Source organism: Hyperolius riggenbachi, chromosome 7 (assembly GCF_040937935.1).
Source record: "Hyperolius riggenbachi isolate aHypRig1 chromosome 7, aHypRig1.pri, whole genome shotgun sequence".
NCBI lineage: Eukaryota > Metazoa > Chordata > Amphibia > Anura > Hyperoliidae > Hyperolius > Hyperolius riggenbachi.
Window position 1 is genome coordinate 21,134,215 of NC_090652.1, and position 16,857 is coordinate 21,151,071.

The 16,857-nt window shown below is 50.4% G+C and overlaps 1 gene segment (V, D, J or C); it reads right to left on the reverse strand.

The window, feature by feature from the left end:
* LOC137524124 (tyrosine-protein phosphatase non-receptor type substrate 1-like) overlaps nt 1-16,857 on the reverse strand; it is a 112,962-nt gene that overhangs the window by 11,091 nt on the left and 85,014 nt on the right. The window contains 1 exon segment of the C gene segment in view: nt 14,117-14,467. Coding sequence covers nt 14,117-14,467 — 351 coding nt within the window.

Below are 16,857 nucleotides of genomic sequence, written 5' to 3' on the forward strand. Positions count from 1 at the left end.
ATATCGGGCAGCTATTTGCATGGTTGTTTCCTCCTTCCCCCAGTAGGATGTATAGTTTCCTCTCCTCATCTGTGGAAATGAAATACTGAATGTGGTCAGAGAGTCTCTGGAAGTGGACAGTCCTCACAGGTGTGTATTTGCTGCAGTGAAGCAGGAAGTGGGCCTTATCCTCCAGGACCCCCTGGTCACATTGCCTGCACAGTCTCTCCTCCCGGGGCTTCCATGTCTGTCTGTGCCGCCCTGTCTCTACCTCCAGGCTGTGGGCACTCAGACGGTACAGACTCAGGGTCTGTCTGTGGTGGTGTAGCCTCTCCAGATATGGGGCCATTGTGTAGTCCCTCTGTAGTGATTGGTAGACAGTGAGTTTCTGGGAGTTCTTTATGTCAAGAACAATGCCGATAATTCGTACAGGAAAATATATATATATATATATATATACATACACAACACGGGAGTCAAAACTGGCTCAAACTTCCTAAAAAGTACTGAAAAAAGTGTCGCAAATCTCGACCACTTGTTTATTTGTGTGTCTGCAAAGACTACATAATGATTATTAAAAAATGCAATAAAAATAATAACCTAATATTGTGACTGTATGCCCAGGCGGGTGTCTTTGCCTACCCCCCCCCCCCCCCACAGTACACTCAAGTATGGCAGTAAGTGTGCAGGCAGCTGTATGTCTGGCTGCACACACTGTGGGGTGTGGCTAGCCCTAGGACACTGGGTTGCAGTATACAGATGTTTATGGTAAATTACCAAGGTTGTGTAGAGTAGTGTTGATAGAGCACCCAGTTACTCGGGCTCGGGTCGGCTCGGCCGAACATGGTCCGGATGTTCGGGATATTCGGCCGAACACCGAGCCTAATTGAAGTCAATGGGGACCCGAGCATGCTTTGCAGGCCTGAAAAAACTTGCAAAATGAGGGAAACTTCTGCAAAATGGGTTGGAAATAGTGAGGGGGCATTTACACATAGATCTTAGGCGCAGAATAAAAGCAGGGACTCATGTTTGCAGAGCAGTGCGCCAATTATACTTGACTGCCAATAAAACAAATAAAACTCCCCAAAAAAAGGCATACGTGTATGGGGAAAAACTGCACGCTTCAGGCCAATGCAGTTTATCGCCATGCATTGATAAATATAATAGAAATGAGATATTCCTGAAAAGCAGTCCTACCAATGGGACCGGCAACGCTAACCCAGCTGGCACTGAAAGTACCGCTTTTTTTGGCAACAATAAGTAAGAGTAAAATTCAATAAACTGTGTTTTTTTTATGGGCACAACTGTTCCCAGCTGGAACTGACAGTACTGATTTTTTTATACAAAAGTAAGCAACCGTAAAATGGAATAACATTTTTTTTTTCGTTTTCACAGCTGGCACTGAAAGTACTGTTTTTTTAACAACACAAAGCAACTGTTAAATGCAATAAACTGTGCTTTTTATGATGGGCACATGTTTTCTCAGCAGGAAAAGACTGCCCTCAGTGTCCTGGCACAAACACGCTGACAGTGGTTGGCCTGGGACCAAATATGATGGGCACGGTGGCTGCTGGCAGTGCCTGCTGGCAGTGGTGAGGCAGGTGCACTGTGGGCCTGTGGCTGGCCTGGCAACAAAAAAAATGGGCACAGTGGCTGCTGGCAGTGGGCTGGCAGTGCCTGCTGCCAATGCCTGGTAGTGCTGAGGCAGGGGCTCTGTGGCTGCTGCTGGCAGTGGTGATGCAGGGGCTCTGTGGCTGCTGCTGGCAGTGGTGAGGCTGGGACACTGTGGCTGCTGCTGGCAGTGGTGGTGAGGCTGGGGCACTGTGGCTGCTGCTGGCAGTGGTGGTGAGGCTGGGGCACTGTGGCTGCTGCTGGCAGTGGTGGTGAGGCTGGGGCACTGTGGCTGCTGCTGGCAGTGGTGGTGAGGCTGGGGCTCTGTGGCTGCTGCTGGCAGTGGTGGTGAGGCTGGGGCACTGTGGCTGCTGCTGGCAGTGATGGTGAGGCTGGGGCACTGTGGCTGCTGCTGGCAGTGGTGGTGAGGCTGGGGCACTGTGGCTGCTGCTGGCAGTGGTGGTGAGGCTGGGGCTCTGTGGCTGCTGCTGGCAGTGGTGGTGAGGCTGGGGCACTGTGGCTGCTGCTGGCAGTGATGGTGAGGCTGGGGCACTGTGGCTGCTGCTGGCAGTGGTGAGGCTGGGGCACTGTGGCTGCTGCTGGCAGTGGTGGTGAGGCTGGGGCACTGTGGCTGCTGCTGGCAGTGGTGGTGAGGCTGGGGCTCTGTGGCTGCTGCTGGCAGTGGTGGTGAGGCTGGGGCACTGTGGCTGCTGCTGGCAGTGATGGTGAGGCTGGGGCACTGTGGCTGCTGCTGGCAGTGGTGGTGAGGCTGGGGCACTGTGGCTGCTGCTGGCAGTGGTGGTGAGGCTGGGGCACTGTGGCTGCTGCTGGCAGTGGTGGTGAGGCTGGGGCACTGTGGCTGCTGCTGGCAGTGGTGGTGAGGCTGGGGCACTGTGGCTGCTGCTGGCAGTGGTGGTGAGGCTGGGGCACTGTGGCTGCTGCTGGCAGTGGTGGTGAGGCTGGGGCACTGTGGCTGCTGCTGGCAGTGGTGGTGAGGCTGGGGCACTGTGGCTGCTGCTGGCAGTGGTGGTGAGGCTGGGGCTCTGTGGCTGCTGCTGGCAGTGGTGGTGAGGCTGGGGCACTGTGGCTGCTGCTGGCAGTGATGGTGAGGCTGGGGCACTGTGGCTGCTGCTGGCAGTGGTGGTGAGGCTGGGGCACTGTGGCTGCTGCTGGCAGTGGTGGTGAGGCTGGGGCTCTGTGGCTGCTGCTGGCAGTGGTGGTGAGGCTGGGGCACTGTGGCTGCTGCTGGCAGTGATGGTGAGGCTGGGGCACTGTGGCTGCTGCTGGCAGTGGTGAGGCTGGGGCACTGTGGCTGCTGCTGGCAGTGGTGGTGAGGCTGGGGCACTGTGGCTGCTGCTGGCAGTGGTGGTGAGGCTGGGGCTCTGTGGCTGCTGCTGGCAGTGGTGGTGAGGCTGGGGCACTGTGGCTGCTGCTGGCAGTGATGGTGAGGCTGGGGCACTGTGGCTGCTGCTGGCAGTGGTGGTGAGGCTGGGGCACTGTGGCTGCTGCTGGCAGTGGTGGTGAGGCTGGGGCACTGTGGCTGCTGCTGGCAGTGGTGGTGAGGCTGGGGCACTGTGGCTGCTGCTGGCAGTGGTGGTGAGGCTGGGGCACTGTGGCTGCTGCTGGCAGTGGTGAGGTTGGGGCACTGTGGCTGCTGCTGGCAGTGGTGGTGAGGCTGGGGCACTGTGGCTGCTGCTGGCAGTGGTGAGGCTGGGGCACTGTGGCTGCTGCTGGCAGTGGTGGTGAGGCTGGGGCACTGTGGCTGCTGCTGGCAGTGGTGGTGAGGCTGGGGCACTGTGGCTGCTGCTGGCAGTGATGGTGAGGCTGGGGCACTGTGGCTGCTGCTGGCAGTGGTGGTGAAGCTGGGGCTCTGTGGCTGCTGCTGGCAGTGGTGGTGAGGCTGGGGCACTGTGGCTGCTGCTGGCAGTGATGGTGAGGCTGGGGCACTGTGGCTGCTGCTGGCAGTGGTGGTGAGGCTGGGGCACTGTGGCTGCTGCTGGCAGTGGTGGTGAGGCTGGGGCACTGTGGCTGCTGCTGGCAGTGGTGGTGAGGCTGGGGCACTGTGGCTGCTGCTGGCAGTGGTGGTGAGGCTGGGGCACTGTGGCTGCTGCTGGCAGTGGTGGTGAGGCTGGGGCACTGTGGCTGCTGCTGGCAGTGGTGAGGCTGGGGCACTGTGGCTGCTGCTGGCAGTGGTGGTGAGGCTGGGGCACTGTGGCTGCTGCTGGCAGTGGTGAGGCTGGGGCACTGTGGCTGCTGCTGGCAGTGGTGGTGAGGCTGGGGCACTGTGGCTGCTGCTGGCAGTGGTGGTGAGGCTGGGGCACTGTGGCTGCTGGCAGTGGTGAGGCTGGGGCACTGTGGCTGCTGCTGGCAGTGGTGAGGCTGGGGCACTGTGGCTGCTGCTGGCAGTGGTGGTGAGGCTGGGGCACTGTGGCTGCTGCTGGCAGTGGTGAGGCTGGGGCACTGTGGCTGCTGCTGGCAGTGGTGGTGAGGCTGGGGCACTGTGGCTGGCCTGGCTGGCAATGCGAATGGTGGAGCCAGCCGCACATTCGGGTATTTATATACCCGAACACATGACCCGCTCAGCCAATCACAGCTATGGTCACACAGCCAGCTAGGCTGTGTGACCATAGCTGTGGAAAATGCATCGTCGCCGCTTATTGGCTGCCTGCAAAGGCGCCAATAAGCGAGGGGAGGAGACCATGTGGTGCTCGGCTGTGCTCGACCTGAACCCAAACACGCCAATGTTTGGGGAATAACGAACAGTGCCGAGCACTGTTCGATCAACACTAGTGTAGAGCATAAAGGTGTCCAAACCTGCAGCAATGGAGGCAGGCAGGTAGCAACTTAGAAAAAACAAAAAACAAAGCAACCAAACCAGTTTTTAGCTGCACACTGGCACAAGTAATTGAAAATACAAGGACTGCAAAATTTTTGATTCAAAAGTAGAAAATCTTTATTAAATAAACTTTTATGAAAAATGCCATTTGCATAGTTTGGCAACTGCTATAATCGAGCAAGAGACCACCACCACTCCCTAACCTATTAAAAACTCAGCCATATACCAACCAAAGTGGTACATCCTAGTTCCTCCAACAATGTACGTGGTAGGTAGCAACTTAGGCTGGCTGATATGCTTGATTCTGCCAGCCTGTTGTTTCAATAGCGGACAATCACCTTGCTCACACAAAGAAGTTACAATGCAGCTGAGGAGTTATATACAGGGTTTAGGAAGTGCTATACATATTATATACAGTGCTAACAGTGCTCACGTTCTTTATGCCACTTCTCCATTCCTCTATGGGCTTGATTCACAAAGCGGTGCAAACTGTTTAGCACAGGTGTGCTAAACAGTTAGCACGTGAAGTGCCGTTCGTGGACTTTTGCATGCGCAAAGTGCCGCAATTCACGCGATCGCGGACTTTTGTGCGCGCAAATTGCGGCACTTTGCGTGCGCTAAAGTCCGCGAATGGCACTTCATGTGCTAACTGTTTAGCACACCCGTGCTAAACAGTTTGCACCGCTTTGTGAATCAAGCCTTATGTATCGTTCCTTGCAGCTTTCTATAGTCCCTTTTATTTGGGATTTTGTCAGGCTGTGTTGGTGGTCTTGGCTGGGCTGGCTGCTGATGCTTTGCTTGAGAGCGCATGGTATGGCCTCACCCCCCTGGCTCAGTGAGGCTTTATGGTGGTAAGTGCTAGTCCTTTCCACTCGGAGTTCTTTCCTAAAGGGAGTCGTTTCTGCTCAGAGTTTTTTTTTTTACAGAAATGCACTCTCCCTCTCTCCCATTTTAACATGGAACATAACATAGTAACATGGTATATCTTATTAGAACACATTATAACGTTTAATTTGATACCTTATTTGGACAGTTTGGCATCTTCTATTGGCTGGTAGCAGAGGAGAAAGCCAAGGTATGGTAAATTGTAAAACAGTTTCCTGGGTGTAATCCGGGCCTGTGTGAGCAAGTTTCGCAATAATAGGTGGTTTTATGCCCGCCACCCGGGTCTTACTGTCTTTACACACAATGCAATCTTTGGTATTTCGATTGGGCATATTAGCAATAAAATGCTGGCTACTATTTACACACTCCTCCAGGTCCATTGCATAGGATGCTATTGATCCTCTATGCAACTTTGCAAGCAATCTGCAAAAAATCTGCAAGGACTCTGCATGGAATCTGCTGAAAGGAATCTGCAATAAAGAATCCGCATGGAATCAATATGTAAAAAGCAAGAAATCAGCAAAAAATTCTACAAGACAAATGCAATGAAATTTCAATGCATCTGTCACTTCCTGGTGCGCCGATCGTGCACTTCCGGTTTGGCGAAGGAGAGGTACTGACTGTGTGGGCATGTAGTTTTACATGCCCACTAATAGCCAGAAAGAGATCGGGCTTTGCGGGAGGGTATAGATGCGCCGCAAACCGCCACTGCAGAAATGTCCTGCATAGCGGGACATACGAGTGATAAGGGCTACTAGAGTTGCTGCTCTGTATATGCGCCCAGTATAAGAGCGCCCTCTGCTGGATAGTCAGCCATATTGGGAATCTGCCTAGCTCTGCCTGCCAGGCTGAGTTCGAAGTGCTGCGATGGACTTGGAGAAGATACTTGCAGAACTCTACATGGATGATTTCTGTTGGGCTGGAGTCCCATTTTGATTGGTCAGGGTAGGTGACCGGGCCCCATACCTCACTGCTATAGAGCAGGATTCGGGTGATGATGCTGTTGAATGTCTTTACCCACACTCTCACTGGTGGTTTTAGGTGGTAAAGCTGTCTTCTGATGGCATAAAATGTTCTGCAGGCTTTTTCTTTCAGAGCCTCTGCTGCTGGTTTAAAGCTCCCCAATTGGTTGATCTCCAGGCCCAGGTAGGTGTAACTGTTGGTGAAAACCAGTGGGGAGCTATTTAATATAAATGAGGAGGTGGGGTTTTCATTTAGATTCTTCCTCTGGAACACCATCACTTTTGTCTTCTTTGGGTTGATGGGCAGTGCCCATGTGGTGCAGAAACGCTCCAATACTGCCAGGCTGTCCTGTAGTCCTTCCTCTGTTGGGGAGAGCAGCACAAGGTCATCTGCATACAGCAGGAACTTCACCTCACGGTCATGCAGGAGGAGGCCTGGTGCTGTGGAGGATTCCAGGGCTAACGCCAGTTGGATAATGAATATGTTAAAGAGCGTTGGGCTCAGACTGCAGCCCTGCCTGACTCCTCGACCCTGCTTGAAGAATGCGCTGCTCTTCCCATCCATTTTCACACTGCATTGGTTCCCAGTATATGAGCTCTTAATGACATCATAGTTTCTTCCTCCTATTCCGCTCTCTAGGAGTTTTAGGAAAAGGCCTGTGTTATGCTCGGTGGTATATTCTCCACAGTCAGCACGTAATGCATAACCTAACGTGAAGGAGACACACACACGCAAGCACAAGGAACCAGGATATCCCCAGTGTAGTGGAGGAGAGGACTGACTCCCATAGGAGATGTGGCGCACAGAGCAGGCGTAGATCCGAGCAACCACAAACAATACTTAATATACAATGGATATGATATTCCTAGCATATTATAATTACAGCTATCACTGAAACTACAAACGACTGACTAACATATGTATATATCGGCGAGGAACCGATATATAACATAAGCAAGGAACACTAGCTAGGAACTGGAGCAATACAAGGAACAGGACTAGGAAGGATTCGCTACTTCTACGCAGAAATGAGCGCAATCCACGCAAGGTAACAGGAACAGGACTGAACTAACTAAGCACGAGTGATCACGATAAGCGCAACCTACCGAAAGTTGCTGGAAAATGACTGACTGAACACAGGATATAAACAGTTCGAGTACGTATATATCAGCGACACTGATGTATTAACGTAACACGAATACAAGGAAAATAACAAACACGCTAGTATGCGTATATATTGGCGATGAACCAATATATGATGCAAGACTAGCAAAGTAACAAATACTGATAACCAGGAACAGGACTAGAAGGACTCACTGACTCCTACGCAGGAGATCAGTGCAGTCCACATGAATTAACACTAGAACTAGGAACACGGTCTGGGGCCAGAGTAACAGCAAGACAGGCTGATGCTGAAACTATGATAGCCCGAGGAGCACTGCAGGAAGCAGCTCCTTATACTGAGGTCATCCAATGGGAGCAGACATGCAGATTCCCACACAGGTGATTAAAAACAATGGTGCATGAGCCAGCCTGGGGCCCCGGGAACTCTCACTGCCCGGGGCCCCAGAACCAGCATCTAACACCATATGTGAGCGCAGCCAAAGCCTTGGAGCTGCCACCTCCAAGGCCTGTCTCCTACTGCTCTAAAACTTACCAAACACACAATTGGAGAACCTCACTCCCAAACAGTTCTCTGCTGCTTTATATGTTCCCACACAGGTGAATGATAATCAGTCACAAGCTGGCAGCAGGGAAAGGCAGACAAAGCTATGCAACCTGCACGAAAGGGATTGCAGCTCCATTGCAACAGACAATGTTTGACTTCACAAGAGCATCTTAAACTGTCATTAACTTCAGAGCGACTGCAGATGGAATCAACACTCAGTGTGAGCGCAAGCAAAACTATGCAAGCAAATGCACGCAAAGAAATCAAAAACTGCTTGTCTACAGTAAAACTGCAGCCAGCACTACATGCTGCAGAAGTGATCATAACAGTACCCTCCCCCTTTAAAGGTGGATACTAGACGCCTTTCAAAACTGACATTCCCAGTAAAACAATCTGAATGACAATTCATGATGGCCGGGACAGCCCGACAAGACCAAATTCCAGAATCAGTCACCACAAGACTGGACCCATCAGAACCAGAACCTACAGAACCATGCCTATCAGTACTACAAGCCTCAGTGTGATACCCATCAGAACCGTGATTTCCAGAAAAAAGCCCCCCCGAAATTCTGCGAGTGGTACCCACTGCCTTCCAGGGACTGTCCAAAAATGCCAAACCCTTTGCAATGCCCACCGGAACTGTCCTTACCAACACAATAACCACTGTTCTTGTGGCAGGGCAAGACAGAAGTTGGATTGCATTGCAAATTGGGACAGCTCTGGCCACAGGTCAAGCCTGCGCACCCAGTAGTCCAAGGGTTCATCATCGCTGCTCACAGTGTATACATCCACACTTAAGGCCAGGTAGTTGGCTACTTGCCGGTCCAGGCGTTGGTGGAGGGTGCATCCCGAAGGGCTATGGCGAGGCGTTGGACTAAAAAATGTCTGCATGTCCGACATCACCATGAGATCGCTGGAGCGTCCTGTCCTTGCCTGCGTGGACATGGGAGGAGGATTACTGGCAGTGGTACCTTTATTGCGTTGTGCTGTGACATCACCCTTAAACGCATTGTAAACCATAGTGTAACGATCTGTGGGTGATTTCCAAAGTCAGCGCACGCCAAGTGCGCTGAAAGAGATGGAAATCTCCCACAGACACAGAAGCAGAGTACCCAGTATATGTAGAGGGGAATTCCAACCAGCAGATGGAGCTGTGGAGTACAGAGGGATAAGTCCTCTGTACAGCCACAGATGCCAGATTGAAATTGTACGATTAAGCAAGACTGGGCAACAAAGTAGCAATTCAGAAGAAAGCAAGAACAGAGACTACCAATCTAGTCGCCACCCAGCGACGGTAGACATATCACATCAGAACAGACCAGAGTAAGAAAGCTAATCGCAAGAGAGGTGATTGCTATCAGCAACACAAGATAGAGCAAAGACAGAGCGTGAACCGAGTAAGAAAGGCACAGCAAATAACCACAACCTGAACGCCAAGGAAAATAACAAACGAACTAGCTAAACGCGGCCCCCGCACGATATGCGCAACAGAGACAAGCGCGTCAATGGTACGGTCACCGCACGTTAAGCACAACAGTGACAAAACGTACCAACCCTGACTAACAAATAAACACAGAGAACAGATAACGCGAACGCTTGCTAATCGGTTGCCTCACTTCAGACAACAGCAAGCGTTCGTTCCAGACAAGACAGACAGAAGGAGTAGCCAGCAGCAACCGCAGCTAAGGTTATACTCCAAGATTCAGACCATAAAGATCCACCGCCTCTAACGCTACGGCGAATGCGATCTAAGAACAGGACAGAACGTTTCACTGTCAGCCACCGCTGGCGACAGTACAATCGCACGAATAAGACAAGGTAGACAGAAGGAGTAACCAGTAGCAACCGCAGCTAAGGTCATACTCCAAGGTTCAGACAAGAGAGGAACGCTTGCTAATCGGTTATCTCACACCAGAAAACAGCAAGCGTTCGTTCTAGACAAGGCAGACAGAAGGAGTAACCAGTAGCAACCGCAGCTAAGGTTATACTCCAAGATTCAGACAAGAAAGATCCACCGCCTCTAACGCTAGGGCGAATGCGATCTAAGAACAGGACAGAATGATTTACTATCAGCCACCGCTGGCAATAGTACAATCGCACAGACAAGACAAGACAGAATAGGCAGTGCAAATTATAACACAAACCTGACTGCACTAAATAGGAGTGCAAGGAGCACTCCCCAAGAATTAACTACACTAGAATATAGTAACAAGATGCTGAGGCTCTAAGGTAAGTTTCCCTAATGAGAACTATGACAAGCGAGGAATTCTGGGAGGAAGTGACATTTATATTGGAAACCTTCAAAGGAAACAGACAAGCAGATTGCCAGATAAGTGAATGCAAATCAGTCAGCCTTGCAAGCTGACAAAGAGGTCTTCCTTCCCTGGACTGCACTATGTAACCAGCATAGGAAACCAAACAGTCCAAGGAATCAAGACCAGCAGAGCAGTTTCTGCCAGAAACCAAACAGTCCAGGGAATCAAGACCAACAGAGCGGATTCTGACACATAGTTGCCAGCTTGTTCTGCACGTGCTGCATCCTTTCCGCCTTCAGGTGAGTTGGAAACAGGTCCGCCACTTTGTGCCTGTACCGAGGGTCTAGTAGCGTGGCCACCCAGTACAGCTCATTCCCCTTGAGTTTTTTTATACGGGGGTCCCTCAACAGGTTGGACAGCATGAAAGACGCCATCTGCACAAAGTCAGATCCAGACGTACTATCCATCTCCTCTTGCTCTTCCTGAGTGACGTTACGTAAGTCCTCTTCCTCCCCCCAGCCACGAACAATACCATGGGAACATGGAGCAGCACAAGCCCCCTGTGACGGCTGCTGTATTTGTTCTCCTGCCGCCTCTTCCTCCTCCACAGAAACACCTTCCTCATCATCCGAGTCTGACTCGACACGAGTGAGTGCAATGGCCGGCGGAGCCTGTCTTATATACAGGGGGGAGTGGTTCCAGGACTGAGTGTAGCCTGATTGGCTACAATGTGCCTGCTGACTGTGATGTAGAGGGTCAAAGTTGACCCTAATGGAGCATTATGGAGGTGAACAGAACTATCGGGAAAGTACGCCTTCGCTTGCATCACAGGAGCCTATAGGCACAGATGTCCTGGCACCCTAGACTTCACCCTTCGTGAACCTATCAAACCCCACAAAACTGCACCGCAACTGTGCTGTCTGTCTACTCCCAGCTGTCACTTTTCCCTTACTTCCCCTGCCCCTCATAGGTAGCCACAAGTGTCCTTTAGTATTAGGTAGCCAGAAGTACCCTCAGTATTAAGTAGCTAGAGGTGCCCCTGTCTAAAGGGGGATCTCATCAGTGGAATGCCGACACCTGGGTGACGAAGCTCTCATTTACACCCTGTTTGGGACTCTTGTATGGGGAATGAGGGAGGGGACTAGGGGAAGGGACTGAGTCGCCTTTGCAGGTGCCTACAGTGTCTTATGGTAAATCCAGCCCTGCTTATAGTATGCACATTAGATATAATACCTTACTTGCATACCACACTCTATTCGGCTTTCGGTGGTCCCTGTATTTCTACAGGAAGGTCCAGTAGGGTATTGTACCGTGTTAGCCATCAGTAAAAGCAAGAAGTTTTAAATCAGGATGATACCATTTATTGGCTAACTACAAAGAATAAGAATAAGCGAGCTTTCGGCTTTGCAGCCTTCGTCGGGTCCAGGAATATGTAGCGAACGGTTTGCTGGCGAACGGTTCCAGGCGAACCATGGTGGTTCGCGTTCGCCTGAGGAAGGCGAACTTTTGCGGAAGTTCGATTCGCACCATAATGCACTATGAGGGTCAACTTTGACCCTCTGCATCACAGTCAGCAGGCACATTGTAGCCAATCCGGCTACACTAAGCCCTGGAGCCCCACCCCCCCCTTATATAAGGCAGGCTCGCCGGCCATTACACTCACTCGTCTGCCTGCTATTAGACAGACTAGGGCGAGCTGCTGCAGATTGTTCTCCTAGGGAAAGATTAGTTAGGTTCTTGGCTTCTTAGCTTGCTCCAGGCTGATTATTATTGCTTTAATAGCACCCCTCAACAGCACTTTTCAAAGCTAATCCTGTTCTTTGATTTTTTTTTTTTCTGTGTGTCAAACTGACACTTTTGTTGCATACACAGCCTTGCTAATTCATACTGTGTGTGCCACTGCCAGCAGCCCAGCACATTCAGTGACTACCTGTGTGTGTGACAGGGAGCTGCACATTGTACTATCCAGTACTGCATATACCTACTAGTATACCACTGAATACGCAGTGGTTTTCAGACTTTAAAGTCTGAAATTCCAGAAGTGAACCGGAGGCGGGGCCGGAGCATCGGTGAGTGGCTGTGCGGGCACAGGATGTCTGCGGGGGACCATTAGAAGCCCCGGGTAACTTCAACTCATTTTCTCCCAACCCCCCTACAGTATTTCTTTTAGGGTGATGTGACAGCACAACGCAATCAAGGTACCACTGGCAGTAACCCTCCTCCTCCCAAGTCCACGCAGGCAAGGACAGGACGCTCCAGCGATCTCAGGGTGATGTCGGACATGCGTACATTCTTTATTCCAATGCCTCGCCATAGCCCTTCCGGATCCACCCTCCACCAACGCCTGGACCGGCAGGTAGCCGACTACCTGGCCTTGAGTGGGGATGTAGACACTGCGAGCAGCGACGATGAACCCTTGAACTACTGGTTGTGCAGGCTTGACCTGTGGCCAGAGCTGTCCCAATTTGCCATACAACTTCTCTCTTGCCCTGCCGCAAGCGTCCTGTCAGAAAGGACCTTCTGTGCAGCTGGAGGCATTGTCACTGAGAAGAGAAGTCGCCTAAGTCAAGACAGTGTTCAGTACCTGACCTTTATCAAAATGAATGAGGTATGGATCCCGGAGGTCTACTGCACGACCGAAGACTAAGTCAGTCCCCACACACAGCCTCTCTGCCTGCAGGCCGCTTGCCAACAGGGTCCAGGACTCTAGGCGGATTCCTGAATTTATATACTAATTTTTCTGGTGCGTATACATGCCTGCCTAATTTTTCTGGCTGCACTGCGGGCGGCTGCAACAAAAAAAAAAAAAAAAAGGCATGTACATGTGCCCATCCCCCTGCGTGATCATTACCTTGCCACGGTGAAGGGGCTTGCTTATCACAATGAAGCAATGATCGCCGACTATATGAGTGTCTCAGGTGGGGGTGGCACACCGAAGATAATAAGGTCGTTGCTTCATTGTGGTCAGACCAAATTTGATCAGCTGGACAGTCGCTGTTCTGTCATTCAGCTACCTCAGCCCGGCGACCATATGGGCTTGAAAACCGCCATGGCCTGCACTCTCGCCATGGTGCGCACCAGTCCAGCACGGCCGTCACTACGCAAACAGCTGTTTGCGGTGCGTTACACAGTGAGTTTGGTGTGTCAGTGTGAAGCAGTACTCTAATTACACTCCCTGATTGATGTATACACATGCAAGATGTTTGAAACCACTTTAGGCCTGCAATTTAGCATTCAATGTGATTTCTGCCCTTAAAACGCTGCTTTGCGTCACATCCAGATTTTTCCCCGGGACTTTTGGCATGTATCCCACTCCGCCATGCCCCCTCCAGGTGTTAGACCCCTTGAAACATCTTTTCCATCATTTTGTGGCCAGCATAATTTTTTCTATTTTTCAAAGTTCGCCTCCCCATTGAAGTCTATTGCGGTTCGCGAACTTTTACACGAACCGAACCTTCCCCGGAAGTTCGCGAACGGTGTTCGAGAACCGAAAATCGGAGGTTCGCGACATCACTATACCGGGAACCCATCCAGCCGTCCACTCAAATCCTTCTCTAAATGGTTAGACAAGAACTACAAGCTTGGGAAATTTGTGGGTGGGGAATGGGATAGCTGCACCTCAACAAATATAGAAGATTTGAATTTCTTTCAGGTATCTCCATAAGCCCTTGTCTTCTTGAGGTACATACACACGAGCTTACTGATGTCACAGCAACATCGCTGGGTGGATGCAGTACAGACATGGATAAAGCAATTGTTGATACGCCGGGCAGATTGCTAGCCAAGCGGCAGTTGCTTGTAGGGGGCTGCTGTAGACTGACCAGATTATCGGCTAAGACAGTTGTTATTGGCTGCCTCAGCCACCTTTGATCATGAATGTGTGTAGTCCTTTATAGATGCCATTAATAGGACACTGACCTGTCACTGTGAGCTTTCCAGTCCTCTTCTCCAGGGGTTTCTGTAGACTGGAGTGCATCACCCGGCAGATGAACTTTGACCCCTCCTCTGTTAGGGCTGACACAGATATAATAAGAGCGGCAATATACACATGGGTCTTATCAGCTTCTTGTGTGATATCCATAGGCGGAATCTTGTATTTATCACTGGAGGACACCTCATACATCTCCTGTTCTCCTGCTGCTCTCCGAAACCACTTCACCTCCAGACCAGGAAAAGACCCCCGGATCACGCACTGCAGCCTGGCCTGTCTGCCGTGCACTAAGGGGGTAACTGCGATGTTACCCATCATCACCGAACTGCAAGGAGTTTCTGCAAAACAAACATAATGAGAGGCATTTTATACTTACAGTATCTGAATATACTTATCTAGAATGTGACCGATTTACTACAGCAATACTGTTTCAATCAAAAATCATTCTTAAGACTTTCAAAAACAGTGCATTCAAATAAAAACAAAATAAACTCTTCTTACAAGTCCTATGAAAAGTTTCCACTTGGGATTCAGTATTTCTGGGTTAAGAAACAAAAGTTCTAACAAATACGCAGGGCCGGATTTGTACTTTTTACCGCCCAAGGCCCACTATCACCATCCGCCCCATGCCCACAGCGGGGTTAGGATAGGGTTTTTGGACATGGGAAAGCAGGGAGGTTAGCGATACTAATAAATCAGTGTTGGCATTTCTGAACAAGAAGGCATTAAATTAAGGTAAAAGTAACATAAAGGTGGTTAGGGGAAATTATTAGGGGTGGCAGGATTAGATTGTGAGCTCCTCTGAGGACAGTCAGTGACATGACTATGTACTCTGTAATGTGCTGCAGAAGTTGTCAGGGCTATATAAATACATAATAATAATATGGTAGGACATTACACTATGACTGTGGTAGGATTAGATTGTGAGCTCCTCTGAGGACAGTCAGTGACATGACTATGCACTCTGTAATGTGCTGCAGAAGATGTCAGTGCTATATAAATACATAATAATAATATGCACAATTGAAGGTAAAGAGGCGCCCTGGTTGAAATAAAAGCATCTAAAAACAGCTTAAAATCGAGGAAATAATATGAGGTGGCTTACCTCAATAACGAAATCCTTGTATATGACAAAAGATTTTTATTTAGCACAGGCAACGCGTTTCGCGGGTCCAAGCCCGCTTCATCAGGCCAATAAAAGTGCCAAATGAACAAGTCGATATGGCAAAGGGAGCCTCTTTGCCATATCGACTTGTTCATTTGGCACTTTTATTGGCCTGATGAAGCGGGCTTGGACCCGCGAAACGCGTTGCCTGTGCTAAATAAAAATCTTTTGTCATATACAAGGATTTCGTTATTGAGGTAAGCCACCTCATATTATTTCCTCGATTTTAAGCTGTTTTTAGATGCTTTTATTTCAACCAGGGCGCCTCTTTACCTTCAATTGTGCATAGCTATACCCCCAAACAATCTGTGTTTGAGGGGTGGTGACAGACCACCTGTGGGTGCCCCACAGTGGACACCTGTCCCTACTTTTTCAAGGAGAGCGACCACATCCAGGTCCCGGCTGGGACTACCCCGAGTGGAGTCGGGTTTATGGTCTCCACCTGCTTCCTACGGTTGGTTGCCCTTGCAACCTCCTTTTGTGAGTAGTAATTTATTGAAATTTCTTTTTTCAATTGCATACTAATATACTACACTATTGGGCTCCCGTATTTGTCTCCTATATTTTTTTCCCTGCAAGGTGCTGAGACACCCCCACTACACTACATAATAATAATATGGTAGGACATATGACTATGACTATGGTAGGATTAGAGTGTGAGCTCCTCTGAGGACAGTCAGTGACCTGACTATGTACTCTGTAAAGTGCTGCAGGAGATGTCAGTGCTATATAAATACATAATAATAATATGGTAGGACATTACACTACGACTATGGTAGGGATTAGATTGTAAGCTCCTCTGAGGACAGTCAGTGACATGACTATGTACTCTGTACAGTGCTGCAGGAGATGCAAATGCTATATCAATACATAATAATATGGTAGGACATTAAACTATGACTATGGTAGGAGTGAGCTCCTCTGAGGACAGTCAGTCAGTCAGTGACATGACTATGTACTCTGTAACAGGGGCGTAACAATAGGGGCTACAGCCCCAGCACCCACTCAGGGCCATTTTGGGGGGCAGGAGGGGTTGCAGCAGGAGAAGAGAGCATGGCCGCACATCGGCGGGGGGGGGGGACACATTCTCCCTCCTCCCTCACCTCAGACTCTCCCCTCAGCATGCTCCCCTCCTACAATTATCAGTGGCAGTGGGCGGCGGCAGGAACACATACTGTACCTACATGCGTTCCACGCACCGGAGGTTCCACTCTCAGTGTCTGCCACTACTTCCTGTTTAAACTGGAAGTAGCATGAGACACTTAGAGATTGGACCTCCCTCCTCCCTCACCTCAGACTCTCCCCTCAGCATGCTCCCCTCCTACAATTATCAGTGGCAGTGGGCGGCGGCAGGAACACATACTGTACCTACATGCGTTCCACGCACCAGAGGTTCCACTCTCAGTGTCTGCCACTACTTCCTGTTTAAACTGGAAGTAGCATGAGACACTTAGAGATTGGACCTCTGCGGTGGATGGAGGTATGTGTTCCTGCCACTGCCACTGATAATTGCAGGAGGGGAGCGTGCTGAGGGAAGAGCCTGAGGTAAAGGAGAGGGGGGGG